Genomic DNA, 22,207 nt, shown 5'->3' on the forward strand with positions numbered 1-22,207 from the left:
ACTGATCCCACTCCAACCAGTAACCACGCCCCCAATCCCTGACCCCGCCCCGACAACTGACCCCGCCTTCAATCTATGACCCCGCCCCACCATGACCCCGCCCCAAAGAGCTTTGCCTTCAATCTTTGCCCCCTCCTACCACTAACCCCGCCCCCATCCCAGACCCCGCCCCAATCCCATGGCCCCGCCCCCCACTGCCCAGTCACTGCCCCCCGCCCCCGCTCCCATCATTGACACCGCCCCCACTCACTAGCCCCGCCCCCGCTCCCATCATTGGCCCCCCGCCCCCACTCACTAACCCCGCCCCCGCTCCCATCATTGACCCCGCCCCCACTCACTAGCCCCGCCCCCGCTCCCATCATTGACCCCGCCCCCACTCACTAACCCCGCCCCAATCACTGGCCCCGCCCCCACTCACTAGCCCCGCCCCCACTCCCCGCTCCGGGCGGGTGGCGCCATCGCTGTTGACGCCGTGGCGCCGCCTCCTCTCGCCCTCACACGCTGCTGCCCGTCGCTATGCTACAGATGAACGACTCGGTAGAGCCGGACGCGGCCGTGTTGCCGACCGACGGCATGGCGGCCCCGGGGTTCCCGTCAGCGGGCGGCGGAGCGGAGGCGGCGGGAGCTGCGGCGGGGACGGGGATCGGGGCGGCGGGCAGCGGGCCGAGTAGCGCGGCCTACGGCGCCGAGACCCTGACTCCCATCAGTGTGAAGGATCCCACGCTGCAGGCCAGGATCAAGGACTACTTCGTGTTCAGGGTAACGGCTCCTAAACCGCTCGGTACCGCTCTGCATTTGTTTGTGTACACCCCTTATGTCAGTGCGTTTAGGACCAATTGCCAAGCCCTTTATTTGTAGCATTATGTGTTTCTCCTTTATTGTACCTGTTTATTTATATCTATGTTTACCTGTCAGATTACTATATTAATGTTCATTTTATATATGCTTACATTGTATCTACATCAAATTGCTGCCTCTGAATCCCTAAAAGCTGCCTCGTCACTACTTGTGTATTTAGAAATATATGTGTTTCAATTCAGATTTATTTAGTTTCTTAGTAAACCAGGCATTGTCTAATTGTAGAAGAGGAAACTGCAGATGCTGGAAATAGGTAACGTTTCGGGCCGAAACCCTTCTTCAGACTCCAGATCGGTCTGAAGAAGGGTTTCGGCCCGAAACGTTACCTATTTCCTTCGCTCCATAGATGCTGCTGCACCCGCTGAGTTTTTCCAGCATTTTTGTGTACCATTGTCTAATTGTAGATGGACACAAAAAGCTGGACTCTGCGTGTCACGTAATATCTCTAGGAGAAAAAGGATTGGTGATATTTTGGGTCGGGACCCTTCTTCACTCGCCATGGCAAAGTTAGATTGTAAAGGCGGTCACTTTTGGTTGGGTACAGTTAGTGAGTATTGTCACTTTTTCTCAATGGTGTTACATGTTTACTCCAGATGATTGAAATTGAATTCAGGTTCTCATGTCATAAGATATAGGAACAGTGGCTGTTCTGCCATTTAATCATGATTGATCTATTTTTCCCTCTCCACCTCATTCAAAAGGGTGGAATTTGGACTTGTCCACACCTCCTGGGGTGCAAAATAAAGTGCTGGAGTAACTCAACAGGTTAGGCAGCATCTCTGGGGAACATGGATAGGAAATGTTTTGGGTTGGGTCCTCGGAAATACAAGTTCAGCAATATAACTACTGCAGCTCCACAAAGGTAACGCAGGTGGTTACCTTTGATCTAGACCTCGAGTGCTGCCTGTCTAGTTTGCATGTTCTCCCTGTGACCATGTTGGTTTCCTCTGGATGCTCCGGTTTCCTTCCACATTCCAAAAATGTACGGGTTTGTAGGTTAATTGGCCTCTGTACATTGCCCCTAGTGTGTCGGGATGACGTTTCGGGTCAAGACTCTTTTTTCAGACTGAAGAAGAGTCTCGACCCGAAACATCACCCATTGCTTCTCTCCAGAGATACTGCCGGTCCCGCTGAGTAACTCCAGCATTTTGTGTCCATCTTCAAATTACGTCACTCGCTTCAGACGCATGAAGTCGCACGCGACCTTCGCGGGACCGTCGCGCCTCAACGCGATTACGAAGTCGCGTAATTAGCGTGACAAGGACACGCAAGTGGGACAGGGACTTTAATCTTTGTCCCAGGATAGGGGAGTCTAAAACTAAATGTCGTAGGTTTACGGTGAGAAGGGAAAGATTTGAAGGGAACCAGTAAATTTGGCTTCATCACCAGAGGAGCACATTTCTCACACAGATGGGTTGGGTATACAGTGTATTCAGAAAGTATTCAGACCCCTTCACTTTTTCCACATTTTATTTTGTTACAGCCTTATTCTAAAATGGATAAAATTCGTTTTTTTTTTAAATCATTAATTTACACACAATACCTCATAATAAAAAAGCTAAAACAGATGTTTAGAAATTTTTGCAAAATAATTTAAAATAAATATATGAAATATCACATTTATATAAGTATTCAACCCCTTTACTCAGTACTTTGTTGAGGCATCTTTGGTAGCAATTACAGCCTCAAGTCCTCTTGGGTATGATGCTACAAGCTCAGCACACTTGTATTTGGGTAATTTCATTCTTCTCTGCAGATCCTCTTAAGCTCTGTCAGATTGGATGGGAAGCATCGATGCACAGCTATATTCAGGTCCCTCCAGAGATGTTCGATTGGGTTCAAGTCCGGGCTCTGGCTGGGACACTCAAGGACATTCCCCGACTTGTCATGAAGCCACTCCTGCGTTGTCTTGGCCGTGTGCTTAGGGTTGGTGTCCTGTTGAATGGGTGGTATGGTATTGGCCAGGTGATGAGCAGTGCCTGGTTTACTTCAGACGTGACGCTTGGCATTCCGGCTAAAGAGTTCAATCTTGATTTCATCAGACCAGAGAATCTTGTTTCTCATGGTCTGAGAGTCCTTTAGGTGCCTTTTGGCAAACTCCAAGCGGACTGTCATGTGCCTTTTACTGAGGAGTGGCTTCCGTCTGGCCACTCTACCATAAAAGGCCTGATTGGTGGAGTGCTGCAGATATATAGTTGTCCTTCTGGAAGGTTCTCCCATCTCCACAGAGGAACTCTGTAGCTCTGTCAGAGTGACCATCGGGTTCTTGGTCACCTCCCTGACCAAGGCCCTTCTCCCCCGATTGCTCAGCTTGGCCGGGCGGCCAGCATTATGAAAAGTCCTGGTGGTTACAAAGTTATTCCATATAAGAATGACGGGACCTGCGATGCTGCAGGAATTGTTTTATATCCTTCCCTAGATCTGTGTCTCGACACAATCCTGACTCGGAGGTCTACGGATAATTCCTTTGTCTTCATGGCTTGGTTTTTGCTCTGACATGCACTGTCAACTGTGAGACCTTATATAGACAGGTGTGGGCCTTTCCAAATCATGTCCAATCAATTTAATTTACCACTGGTGGACTCCAATCAAGTTGTAGAAACACCTCAAGGATAATCAATGCAAACAGGATGAACCTAAGCTCAATTTTGAGTGTCATAGCAAAGGGTCTGAATACTTATGTAAATGTGATATTTCAGTTATTTTTTAATTATTTTGCAAAAATTCTAAGCACCTGTTTTCGCTTCTTCATTCTGGGGTATTGTGTGTAGATTAATGATAAAAAAAATAATTTAATCCATTTTAAAATAAGGCTGTAACATACAAAATGTTGAAAAAGTGAAGGGGTCTGAATACTTTCTGAATGCACTGTATGAATGAGTTTGCAGGGGAAGTAGTGGAGCTAGGTAAAATTATAATATTTAGTTGGGCAGGTTCATGGAGAGGAAAGGGTTGAGGGACCTGTCTCCTTGCAGTATAACTCTATCTCTAATGTGAATTGTTCATCTACCTCTCTGGTTTATATTCATATAATTTTGCTACCCATATCTTTTGATACACCAAAACCTGGGCAGAGAACAGGCAGCTGAACTCACTAACCATAAAGACAACCACCTCCTGGTAGCATCTTCTTCGGTGATTGCTGTTTGTGGCTTTGAAATAAATTGGCCTAATCTGTACCCATCCCTGCAGTGACTTTGTAGATCAGATTGTGCATGGTAGGAATATTTCAAAGAATAATTTCTGTTTGAATTATTGATTGGCCTTTAAGGGCCAATCATGGTGCAATTATCCCTCTTGCTTTTATCCTAATCACTATTTAATTCCGGGTCGCATGCCTCTTAGCCAGAGATGAACAATCTATTCTGCAAATGTTACTGCTGGCTTTCCTCAAAGAACAAAGAGCAGTTGCTCAGTGGTAGTTTGGAATTTGAGCACCTTTCTAAGAGACCAGTTGGGTGCAGTTTGCACTGATTTTAGATCCTGGATGGTCTGTATCTGTTTGTGCACCAGTTGCCTGTCTCCTCTAGATCAGTTTGTGTGCTTATACAAAATCGGGAGATAAAACGAATGCAATGCATTTATTTCGAGAGAGCACATATATATATATATATATATATATATATATATATATATATATTAGCTCTCTCGAAATAAATGCATTGCATTTGTTTTATTATCTCCCGATTTTGTATAAGCACACAAACTGATGTGTGTGTGTGTGTGTGTATATATGTGTGTGTATATATATATGTGTGTGTGTGTGTATATATATATAAATGTGTGTGTATATATATAAACAAAAACAAGGATGTAATGCTGAGCCAGGAGGGAAATTGACTGCCTAAGAGGAAACTAAGGTGCTGGTCAGACCGCATTTGGAGTATAGTGAGCAGTTTTGGGCCCCATATCCGAGGAAGGATGTGCTGGCATTGGAGAGGGTCCATAGCAGATTTACGAGAATGATCCCAGGAATGATTGGGTTAACATATGATGTGCGTTTGAAGGCACTGGGGTTGGAGTTTAGAAGGATGAGGAGATAATTTACTGAAGAGTGAGAGACCTGGAGAGAGTGGAAGTGGAGAGGATGTTTCCACTAGTGGGAGAGTCTAGGACCAGAGGCTATAGGATATACCATTAAAAATAAAAGGAGATGAGAAGGAATTTATTTTGTCAAATGGTGGTAAATCTGTAATTCATTGCCACAGACCGTTGTGGTGGCCAAGTCAATGCATATGTTTAAAGCGGAGATTGACAGATTCTTGATTAGTCAGTGTTGGGTGTTGTCCATGTAATAACAGAAGCCTTACACCATTATAAAGATCCAAAGATTTTATCAACTACATTGCAAGCATGACGACACACGTGCACTTACTTACACTAAAGGAATTTCGCAAACAATGATAACTGAAAAGCTAGTGGGTGTAACTACTGTAGCATGACTCATGAAATGAGTGACACTAATCTACATCCTCCCTCTTAAAGAATCAACAACACTACATGTATAACAATCAATGACAAACTGGAGGAAAGTCAAAGATAGTCCAGATACTTCACACTGGCCTGCAAACATGACCAGCACGTGTACGATAAAGATCACCTTCATTTAGTTTTTCCGGGGAGAGGGCAGGTGATTTCACAGGCGGGGAAGACTGGACCAACGTTTCTGGAGACGAAACAGGGAACTGTGGTGGCAAAGACGGAACAGACAGAGGAGCTGTTGCAGGCATGGGTTGTTGCGTTGGCAAAAGCATGCAAGTGCCACTAGACGCAGACAGAAGTGTACTTGTATGATCTGAATAATACGGAGGAGGAACTGGCTCGTTCACAGGCAGGATGTGTTGCCTGTTGTCTGTAGGTGCTGCCATCAGCACTAACGATATATGAGCGTGGCTCTGAAGCAAGTCCAGAAATTACTCCAATGCGGTCGTGGCCTTTGTCAGTCTGTAAGCAGACCACCCGCCCCTTGGTTAGCGGTGGCAATGATCTACTTGTCTTGTCAAACCATTGTTTTTGAATGTCACGCTTCTGTTGCAACATGGATTGAACCTCCTCAGGTGAAAAAACGTGTGGGATCAATGCCTGGTCAGCTACAGGCACCGTAGCACGGGTTTGCCTCGACAACAACTGTTGAACACAAGATGGGGTCACGGGAGATGTTGCGTAAGTTGAGCAGATCCAGGAAAATGTCCGATTTTGCTCTGTAAGAGCTATTTAGCACTTTTGACAGTCCGTTCAGCCAACCCGTTAGACTGGGGGTATTCAGGATTGCTGGTGACGTGGTGGAAATTCCAGTGTCTAGCGAACTCCCTGAATTGTTGGCTGGTGAATTGACTGCCGTTGTCAGTTAGCAGTTTGGCCAGAGATCTGTGGACAGAAAAGTGGCGAGATAACTTCGAAATCACTCCGCTGGAAGTGGGGCTGCTGAGAAAATCAATGTCGAACCATCCTGAATAAGAATCCACAAGCACCAGGTACTGTTTGACATGCCAATCGAATATGTCAGCTGCGACTAGACCACGGGAACGCAGGCACAGGATGTGCAATAAGTGGTTGCTTTTGTTGGTGAGGTGCTAAACTGTTGCACACTGCGCAGGATGCCACATTTACGGTGATGTACTCGGCCATGCCATGCCAGTAAAATATGCTTCTTGCCCGTAAAACAATGGCTTCAGCACCTGGGTGCCCAGCGTTAAAATACCGGTGGTGCAGCGAAGCAGGGACCACGGCCTTGTGTACTTTTAAAATAATGCCGTCTTGCAGTACTAGCTCATCTCAGACAGCAAAGAAGGGCCGGACTGGCAGCGGAACGTTATAGTGTTTGGCCAGCCATGCTTAATGACGGAGGTTAGCAACCGTAAGGTACTGTCAGCAGCAGTGTGGGCAACCAGGTCCTCCATACAGGACGAAGGGATAAAAGACACAGTAATCACAATATAGTCATCATCCGGCGAAGGCGGATCCTCGCAGGTCTTCCGGGGTGCACGCGAGAGAGTGTCGGCCAGGTGCATATCTTTACTGCGTTTGTGGATGAGAACGATGTCATATTTTTGAAGTTGTAGTAACATCCGCTGGCGAGGTGTGGATAGGTTTGTTGAAAATGCTGATCAGAGGTTGGTCAATTGGAGGCGTGGGTTCGTATCCCACTTCTGACACCATGTTGGGTGTTGTGTTGTCCATACAAAAACAGAAGCCTTACACCATTATAAAGATCCAAAGATTTTATCAACTTGCACGTTCTACTTACACCAAAGGAATTCAACAAACAATGATAACTAAAAAGCTAGTGGGCGTAACTACAGAAGCAGGAACAGGGAGATACAAGACCTGAATGTGTGGCTGAGGAACTGGTGCAAGGGGCAGGGATTTGGATTCTTACTCCACTGGGATCTGTGTTGGAGTAAGGGGGAACTGTACAAAAGGGACGATTGCATCTTAACAGGTGGGGACCAGCATTCTGGCAGGCAGGTTTGCCACTGCTACACGGGGGGTTTCAACTGAATAAGGGGGGTGGGGTGTCAAATGGGATAGTCGAGAACGGAATAGTTAATGACCCCAGAATTAACGGGAAAGGAAGCTGACAAAGGGATAGGAGAGTATGGCGAAGCATAAAAGGGATCGATGTGAAAGGTGAGATGCGTAAGGAATTAAAAGTATTGTATATGAATGTGCAAAGTATAAGAAGTAAAGTAGATGAGCTTGAGGCTCAGTTAGAGGTTGGTAGATATGACATTGTGGGGATTACTGAGATGTGGCTGCAGGAGGATAGGAGGATCGGGCCTGGGACCTTAATATTCAGGGTTATACATCCTATAGAAAGGACAGGCAGGTGGGCAGAGGAGGTGGGGTAGCTCTGCTGGTGAGGGATGGAATTCAGTCCCTTGCGAGGGAAGACATAGGGACTGACGAGGTAGAGTCACTGTGGATTGAGTTGAGGAATTGTAAAGGCAAGAAGACACTAATTGGTGTTATTTACAGACCCCCAAATAGTAGCCCGGATGTAGGGTGTAAGTTGCAGCAGGAGTTAAAACTGGCATGTAACAAAGGTAATGCCACTGTGGTGATGGGGGATTTCAATATGCAGGTAGACTGGGAAAATCAGGTTGGTTCAGGACCCCAAGAAAGAGAGTTTGTAGAATGCCTCCGAGATGGATTCTTAGAGCAGCTTGTAATGGAGCCGACCAGAGAAAAGGCAATTCTGGATTTAGTGTTGTCCAATGAACCAGATATGATAAGAGAACTCGAGGTAAAGGAACCGCTTGGAGGTAGTGATCATAATATGATTAGTTTTATTCTGCAATTTGAGGAGGAGAAGGTTAAATCGGAAATGTCAGTGATGCAGTTGAACAAAGGGGACTATGAAGGCATAAGAGAAGAGCTGACCAAGGTAGACTGGAAAGGGATCCTAGCAGGAATGATGGTGGAACAGCAATGGTAGGAATTTCTGGGCATAATCTGGAAAATTCAGGATCATTTCATTCCAAAAAGGAAGAAAGATTCTAAGGGGAGTAGGAGGCAACCGTGGCTGACAAGAGAAGTCAGGGATAGAATAAACTAAAAGAAAAAATGTATAACACAGCAAAGAATAGCCGGAAACCAGAGGATTGGGAAACTTTCATAGGACAACAGACAATACGGGCGGAAAAGATGAAGTACGAAGGGAAGCTGGCCAGGAATATAAAGAAGGACAGTAAAAGCTTCTTTAGATATGTTAAGGGAAAAAGAGTAGCAAAGTCAAATGTGGGTTCCTTGAAGGCAGACACGGGTGAAATTATTATGGGCACCAAGGAAATGGCAGAAGAGTTGAACAGGTTTTTCGGATCTGTCTTCACTAAGGAAGACACTAACAATCTCCCAGATGTACTGGAGGACAGAGCATCTAAGGGGGTCGAGGAACTGAAGGAAATGTTCATTAGGCGAGAAATAGTAGATAGATATAGTATTGGGTAGGCTAATGGGACAGAAGGATGATAAATCCCCTGGGCCTGATGGTCTGCATTCCAGGGTCCTCAGGGAGGTGGCTCTAGAAATAGTGAATGCATTGGTGATCATTTTCCCATGTTCAATAGATTCAGGATCAGTTCCTGAGGATTGGAGGATAGCCAATGTTATCCCACTTTTTAGAAAGGAGTGAGAGAGAAAACGGGGAATTACAGACCAGTTAGCCTGACTTCGGTGGTGGGAAAGATGCTGGAGTCAATTTTTAAAGAGGTAATAATGGGGCATTTGGATAGCAGTAAAGAATTAGTCCAAGTCAACATGGATTTATGAAAGGTAAATCATGCTTGACTAATCTTCTGGAATTTTTTGAGGATGTGAGAAGTAAAATGGATGAGGAGTGCAAGTGGATGTAATGTATCTAGACTTGCAGAAAGCCTTTGATAAGGTCCCACACGGGAGACTGGTGACTAAAATGAGAGCACATGGTATTGGGGGTAGGGTGTTGATTTCGATAGAAAATTGGTTGGCAGACAGGAAGCAAAGAGTAGAAGTGAACGGGTCCTTTTCAGTATGGCAGGCAGTGGCGAGTGGAGTGCCGCAAGGCTCGGTGTTGGGGCCGCAACTGTTTACCATATATATATATTAATGATTTGGAAAAGGGAATTAGGAGCAACGCTAGCAAGTTTGTTGATGACACAAAGCTGGGTAGCAGTGTGAACTGTGAAGAGCATGTTAGGAGGTTGCAGGGTGACCTGGACAGGTCGAGTGAGTGGGCAGATGCAGTATAATATAGATGTGTTATATCTGGACTTTCAGAAGGCTTTCGACAAGGTCCCACATAAGAGATTAGTATACAAACTTAAAGTACAAGGTATTGGGGGTTCAGTATTGATTTGGATAGAGAACTGACTGGCAGACAGGAAGCAAAGAGTAGGAATAAATGGGTCCTTTTCACAATGGTAGGCAGTGTTAGCTGTGAGGAGGATGCTAGGAGGCTGCAAGGTGACTTGGATAGGCTGGGTGCGTGGGCAAATGCATGGCAGATGCAGTATAATGTGGATAATGTGAGGTTATCCACTTTGGTGGCAAAAACAGGAAAGTAGACTATTATCTGAATAGTGGCTGATTAGGAAAAGGGGAGATGCAACGAGACCTGGGTGTCATGGTACACCAGTCATTGAAAGTAGGCATGCAGGTGCAGCAGGCAGTGGATCTTATAGAAACTTACAAAATTCTTAAGAGGTTGGACAGGCTAGATGCAGGAAGATTGTTCCCGATGTTGGGGAAGTCCAGAACAAGGGGTCACAGTGTTAAACTGAGTTCTTTCAATCTAAAGTCAACTTGACTCAAACACTTGTTGCTGTTAAAATCAATTCTTTATTCAGCTGAGACTAGTCTCTTGAACCTTCCAACACAGAGCTGATGCTCTGGGGCGGGTCCAGAGAGGAGTAACTTTGATACAAACTCATGGCATTTATATAGGTATTAGACATTTCAGATACAGAGGGTATGACAACTGGTAACCAATCATCTGAGTCCTTTTGGTGATTTACAACATCAGTCACATGATCCCCCTTCCCTGGCCTCATTACAGCCTTCGTTTGCCTGTGCTTTATAACTTTTAGAATTATTTTATTTCAACACAGCAAAACCCCAGTAGGCTCTTATGAAAGACCATTCCTCAAAATACAAGATACGTATATAACACAATGATCACACAAGGCATACACACTGTCTATACCAAGAGAAAATATATTTCTATAAATCTAAACAATTTCTATAAGTCTAAAGTGTACCTTTCTATTAAGCCAATACATTTCATAATTGGTGTTACTATAATTTTACACATTTTGAAATACCATTACCTATGTCTTTAAAACATTAATTATATGTTTGCTGAATTACAGTTTCTAAGTTCAAAACACACATTTCCATCTCCCATCCAAAGATACATGGGTCGTAAATCTGTCAATTTACTTAATATGAGTTTGGTGCCTTTCCTGTTATCGGGAAGTAGGATTTCCAATCTCATGTACCAGGCAGAACACAAGAGACTACATCTCAGACCATTACGTCAGAATTCCATCTGCTTCAACCTTCTATAAACTACTCCCTCAATCTAATTATTTCTCAAAGCAACTATTCTTTCACTTGCATCTTATTCCTTATCACACATTATAATTGTACACAGCCAAAGCTAACTGCAGTCTATCATCTCTCAGCCTTGAATTCTCTCAAACCTAGCAAAACAAGCCATAACTCTTCACCTTTATGTCACATTCAGAGCTCAAAAATGTACCATAGAGACAGAGCAGATGGCCTAAGAAGAGGCCCCTTATTCAGCTTCCGAATCTTCAACACAAAGCCATATCAAATACAATTTTTCTTTCAGTGCTATAATTGCCCCAAACAATAACCTAAGCTAAGCAGGTTCTGGTTCAGGCCTCCATGTTTTGATTCATCTTTGCCTGTGTGTATGTGTCTGTTTGCACTTTATTTCGGTTCAGGAAAACTTTAAGCTTTTCTTTTGCAAATTACCTAGCTTATATAAAAGTCACTATCCAAGCGGTTCTATTTGTATATATTTCCTCATTAGTTTAAGAATAAGGGGGAAATCTTTTAGGACTGAGATGGGAAAAACATTTTTCACAGAGAGTGGTGAATCTGTGGAATTCTCTGCCACAGAAGGTGGTTGAGGCCAGTTCATTGGCTATATTTAAGAGGGAGTCAGATGTGGCCCTTGTGGCTAAAGGGATCAGTGGGTATGGAGAGAAGGCAGGTACAGGATACTGAGTTGGATGATCAGCCATGATCATATTGAATGGCGGTGCAGGTTCGAAGGGCCGAATGCCCTACTCCTGCACCTATTTTCTATGCCTATGTTTCTATAAATGTAAGGTTATCCACTTTGGCGGCAAAAACAAGGGGGCAAGGTTAGGTAAGGGGGCGGTGCAGTGAGACCTGGGTGTCCTTGTACACTGAAAGTTGGCGTACAGGTACAGCAGGCAGTGAAGAAAGCAAATGGATTGTTGGCCTTCATAACAAGAGGATTTCAGTATAGGAGTAAAGAGGTTCTTCTGCAGTTGTATAGGGCTCTGGTGAGACTACATCTGGAGTATTGTGTACAGATTTGGTCTCCTAATTTGAGGAAGGATATCCTTGTGATTGAGGCAGTGCAGCGTAGGTTCACGAGATTGATCCCTGGGATGGCGGGACTGTCATATGAGGAAAGATTGAAAAGACTAGGCTTGTATTCACTGGAGTTTGGAAGGATGAGGGGGATCTTATAGAAACATAAAATTATAAATGGACTGGACAAGCTAGATGCAGGAAAAATGTTCCGATTGTGGGGTGAGTCCAGAACCAGGGGCCACCTTCTTAGAATAAGGGGGAGGCCATTTAAGACTGCGGTGAGAAAAAACATTTTCACCCAGAGAGTTGTGAATTTGTGAAATTCCCTGTCACAGAAGGCCATGGAGGCCAAGTCACTGGATGGATTTAAGAGTTAGATAGAGCTCTAGGGGCTAGTGGAATCAAGGGATATGGGGAGAAGGCTGGCATGGGTTATTGATAGGGGACGATCAGCCATGATCACAATGAATGACGGTGCTGGCTCGAAGGGCCGAATGGCCTCCTGCACCTATTTTCTATATTTCATGAAATGAGTGACAATAAATCTACAGTAAGGGTATCAGAGACTATGGGGAGAAGCCAGAAGAATGAGGTTGAGAAGGAAAGATAGGTCCGCTATGATTGAATGGCAGAGTAGACTTGATGGGCCGAATGGCCTAATTCTGCTCATGGAACTTATGAACTTATGAGTCTATTAACTCTGTCTTGAAAGCTTCATTTGCCCAGATATTATTGGATAGAAACCTTTAAGTGAATATGGGAGGCGAATGATGCTCTAATATTAACCAACATGTAACCTGCCACTCAGTTTTCTTGGCACTACTTCTCACGGATCCTCTCTCCTCCTTCCAGCCAGGGACCATTGAAAAGGCAGTTTCAGATATCCGATCTATTGCCATGCCGACGGAGGATGGAGGTGTGCAGAGTGTGTGGCTGCTCACAGAGTAAGTACAGATAATTGCCATCTTCTCACTTGCGATGGAGTTTATTGGTACAGTTTTCCTTTGGATTTGGAAAGCAAAATTGTTGCATAATTATGTTTGTTCATTGCTTGTTGTTTAGTGGAATGATATGAAGGATCAAGCATTTGTGATTGTGCTGTCCAGTGGGAAAACGTCACCATTACATTCTATTTGATGCTTATTCATGTTTCTTTTTTGTGTGGTATTAAACTGTGTTTTCAGTAACCAATGTGGCCAAGATTTAGAAGCTGCAAACCATGTTTCAGCATTGAGGAAATGCCTTCAGGGATCAGCACTTAGATGGACAGATGAATGCTTCACACATTTGCTATTGCTCAGTTGGGATGGTAGTCTGTTGCAGTCTAATACCCTTGATAATGTAATTCAAACAGAGGGTCTTCCTAGGATACAGACGTCTGCTGGGAAACAACCTGCATGGACTCATTCATCTTGTTGCTGAATCGTACATATTTCTTTGGGTGGAGGCACTGTTGACAAAGGCAAATGATCCATCCAACGCAAAAACTAAAATTACTAAATGGAGAAGAGGACGATCAGCGATATTTGGTCTGTCAAATCTTGAAAGTGAATAAATAAGTCAATGTAAGCGTGTTAAAGGTTAGGAAGAGAAGGTAGGAGAATGGAGTTGAAAAGGAAAGATAAATCAGGCCTGATTGAAAGACAGAGTAGATGCGATGGGCCAAATGGCCTAATTCTGCTCCTGTGACATATGAACTCATGAAAAAGTGAGGAGCATGACGGGGAAAAAAGAGTTTAGTATTCCTAAGTTGAATGATTTGTCTGGACATTATGGACGTGATATTTTCCTGTTGTGTCCTAGGATCGACCACTGGAATAACGAGAAGGAGCGTTTGGTGCTGATCACTGAGCGATCGTTGCTGTTCTGTAAATATGACTTCATCAGCCTCATTTGCCGACAAGTTATGCGCATTTCACTGAACGCAGTGGATACCATTTCAATTGGAGAGTTTCTTTTTCCACCAAAGTCATTGAATAAGTGAGTAGTGTGGCAAAATATTTTTTCAGATGTATCTGCACAGGTGCTTTAAAAGATGCACATTGGGTTACGGTCTAATACAAATTGCAATGAAAACTCAGTCCCAGTGTAAAGAAAGTCACTAATTAATCTGGTTTAGTTTATTATTTTTCACGTGTACTGAAAAACGGTGACAAGTTTTTTGTTTCGTGCCATCCAGTCATAGGAAAAACTATACATGATTACAATCCACAATGTACAGACACAGGATAAAGGGTATAACATTTAGTTTAGTGTATGCCACGTGGTCCGAGGTACAGTGAAAAGCTTTTTTTTTTGTTGTGTCTCTCGTCAGCGGAAAGACTATACTCAATTACAATCAAGCCATGCACAGGTACAGGATGTAGGGAATAACGTTTAGTGCAAGATAAAGTTCAATATAGTCCGAGGATCTCCAATGAGGTAGATGTCAGGACCACTCTCTAGTAGGTGATAGGATGGTTCAGTTGCCTGATAACAGCTGGGAAGAAACTGTCCTTGAATCTGGAGGTGTGCATTTTCACACTTCTGTACCTCTTGCTTGGTGGAAGAGAGGAGACGAGGGAGTGACCGGGGTGAGATTCGTCCTTGATTATGCTGCTGGCCTTGCTGAGGCAGCGTAACGTACAGATGGAATCATTGGAAGGGAGATTGGTAGTCTCTGGAAGGAAGATTCTCAATTTTATTTTATCAAGAAATTCAGACAAATTTCCTGACCCAGAAAATGATGAGAATGTGGAGTGTAAAATATAACTACAGTAGTGGATGAAGGAAATGTGTCTCCTTTGATGCAAGAAATGCTAAATAGGAAGAAAAGATGGGACAAAGTACTTGCTGGTATTTCACAATTCTTCATGTCTCCTTGCTTGTTTGAAGTACCTTTACCACCAATGCTATTATTGCCAATTACAGTTTATGACACAGGATAGTCCATATAGTCACCTCTCACTCTGTCACTGTGCTGTGAACCTTGTTAAGAATTCAAAATGTAATCTATTGCACATTGCAAAAATCAGAAAAGCACTATGGTCAGAAATGTAAACTAAAATTAAGAACGGAGAACAGGAACAGGCCCTGTAGCCCACGGTGTTTGTACCAAACATGATGCCAAGACCAACTCTTATCTACCTGCACATAATCCATAATCCCTCCATTCCCTGCCTATCCACGTGCCTATCCAAAAGACCACTATCAAATCTGCCTCCAATAGCATCCCTGGCAGCACGTTTCAGGCACATGTCTCTCTATATTAAAAAAAAAAACGTCCTGCGCATCCCCTTTAATCTTTGCCCCTCTTACCTCAAATCTATGTCCTACAGTGTTTGATTAGTCCATCCTGGAAAAAATGTTCTGACTGTCTAGCCTCTCATAATTTTATATGCTTCTATCACGTCTCCAAGTAACCTCCAATGTTCCCGAGAAAACAATCCAAGTCTGTCCTACCTTTCCTGGAGTTAATACCCCCTAATCCAGACATCGTTATTGTAAAACCTCCTCTATATAGTAAACCTCTCTGCACCCTTTATGTAATGGAGGCAACCAGAACTGCAAGCAATAACCAAGCATCATGACATTCTGACTCTTACACTCAATGCCACAACCTAGATGCGAGATGCCTTCTTTACCACTCTTTCCACTTGTATTGCTACTTTCAGAGAGTTGGACTCCAAGATCCTTTCTTTACATCTATGCTGCTAAGGGTGATGCCAGACTTACGGAAGGGTTAAGTTCTGTAAACCCTTGCGTAAGTGAAATTTACATTTTTTAATTACTTTGCAAAAATTTCTAAACACTTGTTTTGGCTTTTTTATTATGGGGTATTGTGAGTAGATTGATAATAAAAAAAAAAGAATTTAATCCATTTTAGAATAAGGCTGTAACGTAAGAAAATGTGGAAAAGGTGAAGGGGTCTGAATATTTTCCGAATGCATGTGTGGATTGTGGAATAGCCTTTTCAAATATTTCCAATGTGCAATTGCCTTGTTGTGGCATGCAAGCCACAATCCTAATCAATGGGTCGGCTACAGAACCAATCTCAGTAAAGACCAGTATCAAACAAGAAAACATTATACAACATAGCACAGTACAGGAATGGGCCCTATGGCCCATAGTCTTTGTTCCAAACATGATCCTTAGCTGAACTGATCTCATCTGCATTCTCCTGATCCATTTTCTTCTATTCCCTGCACTTCCATGTGCCTATCTAAAAGCTTCTTAAATGTCACTATTGTATCTGCCTCCACAACACCTGGCAATGTCTTCCAGGCATCACTAAAAACAAAACTTGCTTTGCACATCTCCATTAAACGTCCCCCCCCCCTCTCACCTTATCGCAATGCCCTCTAACGTTCATCATTCCCTGGACTTTGGAGATAAGCCTGACGGCAGTAATCAGAGGTCACAGACACTAAATAACAGCTCCAAGAAAGAGAGCAAAACCAGCCATACCAGCCATACACAAGCCCATACCAACCATACATATGTATCCCAACAATTTGCTTAGTCCTCAGAATATTGCATCTTGCCTGCAGAAATTTCCGATGGGACTGGAACTAATCTTCATTACCAATAATGTGTAGGAAAGAACTGCAGATGCTGGTTTAAATCGAAGGTAGACACAAAATGCTGGAGTAACTCAGCGGGACATTCAGCAACTCTGGAGAGAAGGAATGGGTTACATTTTGGGTCGGGCTTGTGTATGGTTAGTATGCAGTGCAAAGTGAATCAAAAGTGCATAGTTGTGGTATTTCAGTTGCAAACCTGACAACTGAATTTGAAGTTCATTTTGGAAAGTCCGGGAAGTTACCTTAGTAAATGAACACTGAGCGATAAATGTGAACTTGAACTTGAAATTTAAGTTAGAGCCAGGAAAAATATCTCAAGTTGAAGTCTGGCACAATCACTATTTGACTGCACATCCTCATTCTGGTTCAATGTTAGTGATCACTGACCTCTCAATGACTGGATGGGAGGACCCGCCTTTCAATACAGAATCAGTAAATGTGGTGTTGCTGGCCAACACATCCCAAGAATAGATGTGCAAACGTTTGTCATCACTGAAAGAGGACAGATCAACTTTGCCAAAATAAGCCCATGTACAGTACATCTGGAGTGTGTATTTTTGAGCATTACTCTCCTCGTCAGATACCTGTGGTCACACGATGTTCTGTTTCAGAATCCTTTCTTTGTGCCCACAGACTAGTTTAGTAGCTATGAAACCACTTAGTCCCTAAATTGTTGTTTACGTTATGAGTCTATGATTGTTCATTTGCATGAAGCCACAAATACAGTCTTCAGATAGTGGAGGTATCATTCAGCTTGTTTGGTTTTACAGGAGAGAGGGACAAGGTATTCGTGTTCAGTGGGACAAACGGGAAACTCCATCCTTTATTAATCGCTGGAATCCATGGTCCACTGATATGCCATATGCCACTTTCACTGAACATCCCATGGCAAATGCAGATGAGAAGATTGCATCGCTCTGCCAGGTAAGAAGTGATCAGCCATTTTGTGTGGTCAAGACATCTCAAACTAATGTGCTAGTGCAAAGACTCAGAATTCTGTGGTACAGGCCATTTTTATATTTGGCCTCACAGTATGGCCTATTGCCTGGGCACTATAATTTGAGATAAGGATTCTGTGTCCTGGTTTCTGAACTAATAAATCTTTTGAGCTGGAAAACTTGCATGAAATTATGTGATTGTAAGGTTTATCAAAGCTAATGCATCGTGAGTAGTTTAAGAATAGTAGTGTTTAAGCGTAGTTTTAGTTGTAATGTTTTATTTTAGTGATTTAGAGTAGTTTTAGTGTTTGTAGTTTTAGTGTCTTGATGTTATAGATAAGTTTTAGTGTTGTAGAGTGTTCTAGTGTAGTTTTCAGTATTCCGTATTTATTTTAATGTCATTTTAACTGTACTTACATACACAGATGAAACGAAAAATTGTTTCTCAATCAGTTCCCGTCAGTACAGTTAATAAAAACAGAATTAATGCATATAGCTTTAAAAATTAAAACTAACATATCTAAAATAGGCCTAAAAATTGAAATAAAAACAGACATTCAGACCGAACAGTGGCTTTGCTTTGACAGGTGCCTAGCTGTTAAAGTATGGGCGAGGTTAGATGTGTTGGTGTATGATATATGGGGAGGGAACACAGTCCGTTAACTAGTCTTATTGCCTGTGGGAAGAAGCTGTGTAGCATCTTGTTGGTTTTGCAGCTGATGCTCCTGTACCTCTTCCCAGATGGCAGAATGGAGAAGATGTGGTGTGATGGATGATAGGGGTCCTTAATAATGGAGATGGCTCTGCTGATGCTCCGCTTCTGATAGATCTCCAACAGGAAAGGGAGTGGGGCACCAATGATCCTGCTGGCAGTCTTTCCACTATCCTGTTAAGTTGGTTTTGCTCATAAGCCTTGCAGCTCCCAAACCAGAAAGTGATGCCGCAGGTCAATATACTCTCGATGGTGACCCTGCAGAAGGTCCTTAGATGAACAGTAGGGAGACCTGCTTTCCTTAGTCTCCGGAGAGGGTGGAGCCTCTGCTGGGCTATTTTGATGACTGCTGTGGTGTTGGTCGTTGAGGTCAGGTCATCCGCCAGGTGAAGTCCCAAGAACTTCACACTGCTGACCCTCTCCACAGCAGCACCATCAATATGCAGCGGAGTGTGATGGTGTTTTCCAGCCCTCCTGAAATCGATCACCATTTCCTTTGTCTTTTCCACGTTGAGGGTGAGATTGTGAGATCTGCACCACAAACTATTAGTTATAGAATAGTTGGATTGGTTTAGAGTAGATGTAGTGATTTAGAGTAGTTTTAGTGTTTGTAGTTTAGAGTACTTGCAATGTTTTAGTTATAGTGTTTTACAGTAGTTTTAGTATTGTTAGTTTTAGAGCAGTAGTATTTTAATGTTTGAGATCAGTTTTAGTGTTTCTAGAGTGTTTTAGTTGTAGAGTTCTAGTGTCATTTTAGTTTTATAGTAGTTAGAATGTTTTAGAGTAGTTTTAGTGTTGTATAGTGTTTTAGATGTAGATTTAGGGTTTTAGTGTTGTAGAGTGTAGAGTGCTTTGGTGTCGTTTTCATTTCATAGAATGTTTTAGAGTAGTTTTAGTGCGTTAGTGTCATTTTAATGTTTTGGAGAAGTTTTAGTGTGGTATTGTTTTAGTGTAGTTTTAAGGGGCTGTCTCACTGTGGCGATCTAATCTGTGAGTTTAGACGAGTTTGCCCTCGACTCAAACTTGCAGCATGGTCGACACGTGGTGCTGGGAGGTCCCAGGCGGTCACTGGAACTTTCCTGCATGCTCGAGGGAAGATCCCGCCTCAGTTCGGTCGAGGAAAAATTTTCAGCATGTTGAAAATTGGTGGGCATGGTTCTTTTGAACTCATAGTGGAGTGGGGTCACTATGTAGTTACAGGCAGTCGAGGGCAGCTGTAGACAATCTCCTTTGCTGACCGGGCATTTTAATTGGCTCATTGGAGTTTTCAGAACCAAGGAAAACCTACCGGTGTGTGTGTGTGCGTGTGTGTGCGTGCGCGCGCGGTCGGTCGATCCAGCTCGAGGTTTTCCAGGCGAGTGCCCTCGAGCTTGAAGGTCAAAGACAGTCGCGTCAGTGGGACAGGCCCTTTAGTGTTTTAGAGCAGTTTTAGTGTAGTTTTGTTTGAGAGTAGTTTTAGTAATGTTTTAGTGTAGTTTTAGTGTTTGTATAGTGTTTTACTGTAGTTTTGGTGTTTGAGTGTATTATAGATTTAAAGTAGTTGGAATGTTTTAGTTGTGTTTTAGTATTGTAGTATTTCAGTATAGTTTTAGAGTAGTTTTCATTTATCCTCTAATACCGAATTGCTAATTCGCTATTAAATTTCAAAATACATTGTTCAGTAGGTGGTCTGTTTTGAAATGAGTTGACTTGACTTTTTTTTAATCTAAACTTCCAGCTGGGGAACTTTAAGACCCAATTAATCCAAGCGGTGAAGAAGGCACACAAAGAGGCCCCACTGCCCGGCCGGGCCAACGGCGTGCTGATCTTGGAGCGGCCTCTTCTCATCCAGACCTATGTCGGGATAATGTCCTTCATTAACAATGAAGCTAAACTGGGATATTCAATGTCAAGGGGAACAATCGGATTTTAAAAGGTTTGAGCTTGTGTCTACATTGCCTCTTCTGCACCCTTCCACTTTGCATTAATCCAATCTTCAGTCAGGAAGCGGACAGCTTTGGGTGCATGTTGTGAAGTTGGATAAACTGCGTGAGATTGCACTCTTCCCGAAGAGCACACGGAATTGTAGCATGTGGTGCAATGTTCTTTTTAAGGACATTGCTTCTATATTATAGCATATATACAACAAAATGCAGTACTGCAATTGCAAAATGATTAGTACAGTGTCCTGCTTGTATCGTACGTGTTACTGTTTATTGATGGACTTGCTTCCTATGCTTGTTTTTGCAATTAATGGATACTGGTCATTTTTAATTGCTTGCTCTTATATCGCCTGTGTTTTGTTAAATGGGAATGTGAAAGGAACAGTTAGTGTAGTGTCCTTTCACCTCTTGGATTTTAGTTCAAATATAGCACAAATAGAAGTCGACGTTTTCCAAAGAAAAGCCAGGTTGATTTAAACCCAAAGTGTAATGTTGTCCTAAAGGACAGACTGACACAGGCACTGAGTGTACAGGTGTTGTATCACAAAACAATTACAGTCAGTCCCCTAGCAGTGAAACTGTTGGACAACAAGATGCCTGGATCATTGACTTTGAATTTTATCACGTTTGGGGATTTTAATTTCTGGTAATTGAATCCAGAATTTTAAACATGAAGCTATGGTTGTAAAATCTCATCAGTTCATTAAAATCGTTTGTGGAAGGGAATCTGTCATCTGGTGTGACCCATTTTCTCAACATTGTGCAGTTAGCTGGCTTTTTTAATTCAGTGGGAAACTGGAGATGGATAACATGCCATTATTAGCAGTAACACCCACATCTGTGAATGAATTAGTAACCGATTTAACCATTACTTCCAATGGAAACTTCTACTGCATGTATTTACTGAGCCTACTCCAATACTACATTGTCCATATTACAATCTGATCACCAGATACTGTGGTACAGAAGCAATTGTATGGTCTGGTATACGGTCAGGAATGTTTACAAACGGAGCCCGTGCAGGCTCTCGATCTCAAGCTCTGAAGTAGTGGGAGATTTAAAAGGGGAGCGGTTGGATGGGCTCATTGAGGCCCTGCAAAAAATAAGAGTAGGTGTAGCAGAGCAGCCTATTGGGAGGGGCTGTGTTAGAGAGGCTGGGTGTTGAAGTGAAATGCTTTGAGGGCACGTGCTGAGGCTTTGGTTCAAGAGACTTCAGCAAGGAAGCAGCAGGTTAGGGTACAGTGTTTTTTTTTGTGTGTGATTCTTCTTTTTCTACCCCCTTGCACTGAATGCAGTAGAGATGGCAGGTGGGATAGTTGGATGCTTCTCCTGCACAATGTTGGAAGTCAGGGGCATTTCCAATGTCCCCGAGGATTATACCTGCAGACGGATGTTCAACTGCAGCTTCTTACTGATACGTTAGGGAACTGGACGCCGTCAGGTTCATCTGGCAGTATGAGCGTGTTGTCGAGGTGGTCACATAGGCAGAGTAGATGGTTGACCAACAGGAAAGGGAGTAGGCAGAGAGTGTAGTCATCCCCTGTGGCCATTCCTCTCCAAAACAGGGAAAGCAGTTTGGGTACCGTAGCGCAGCACCAAAGCAATAGGAGAGTTGTTAGTTCGGGACACAGGAGATTCTGTGGCAGCACGGTGCTAGGTTTCAGCACGTCTCTGAGTAGCTGCCTACAACCACCACCAGGCCAGTCAATGGGGCAACAAAGCACATTTCCACAATATTTAACACCTATAATATTTCATTGTTACAAATACACACAGTGCAGTTTTTGACACCACTAACTGACTGCAACTAACCAAATTATTCCAGCCCTTGATCTATAAAGTCACTTCACTGAAAAAATGTAAATGCACAGAAATGGGGAGGAGGGTCATTAGCCTCCCCAACATTGATATAAGCTATGTTAAAAATTATACTGTTACAAGCTGGTTCAATGCCTCGGGCAATAATAGAAAGTGAAATTTGTAAACTACATTCATTAGCAGTTATCTCAACTGTATTCCAGTATGTTGTAACTATTTCTCTAAGCTATCACATATGCTAATAAAATTGACAATTATTGGAACATGGTATGTGGTTGATCTTGACGTTCTCATTCAAAAAGGGACAAATATGAAAAGCATGTA

The 22,207-nt window shown here is 43.1% G+C and overlaps 1 protein-coding gene across 1 annotated transcript; it reads left to right on the forward strand.

The window, feature by feature from the left end:
- The first annotated feature begins 441 nt into the window (after nucleotides 1-441).
- Nucleotides 442-22,150, forward strand: tprg1l (tumor protein p63 regulated 1-like). The gene is made up of 5 exons (XM_055659702.1): nucleotides 442-759; nucleotides 12,784-12,875; nucleotides 13,735-13,911; nucleotides 17,264-17,417; nucleotides 19,861-22,150. The coding sequence occupies exons 1-5, from the start codon at nucleotides 517-519 to the stop codon at nucleotides 20,053-20,055; spliced, it is 861 nt and encodes a 286-aa protein (XP_055515677.1). The 5' UTR covers nucleotides 442-516; the 3' UTR covers nucleotides 20,056-22,150.
- Nucleotides 22,151-22,207: the final 57 nt, after the last annotated feature.

This window comes from Leucoraja erinacea, chromosome 30 (genome assembly GCF_028641065.1).
Source record: "Leucoraja erinacea ecotype New England chromosome 30, Leri_hhj_1, whole genome shotgun sequence".
In the NCBI taxonomy this organism is placed as follows: Eukaryota; Metazoa; Chordata; class Chondrichthyes; order Rajiformes; family Rajidae; genus Leucoraja; species Leucoraja erinaceus.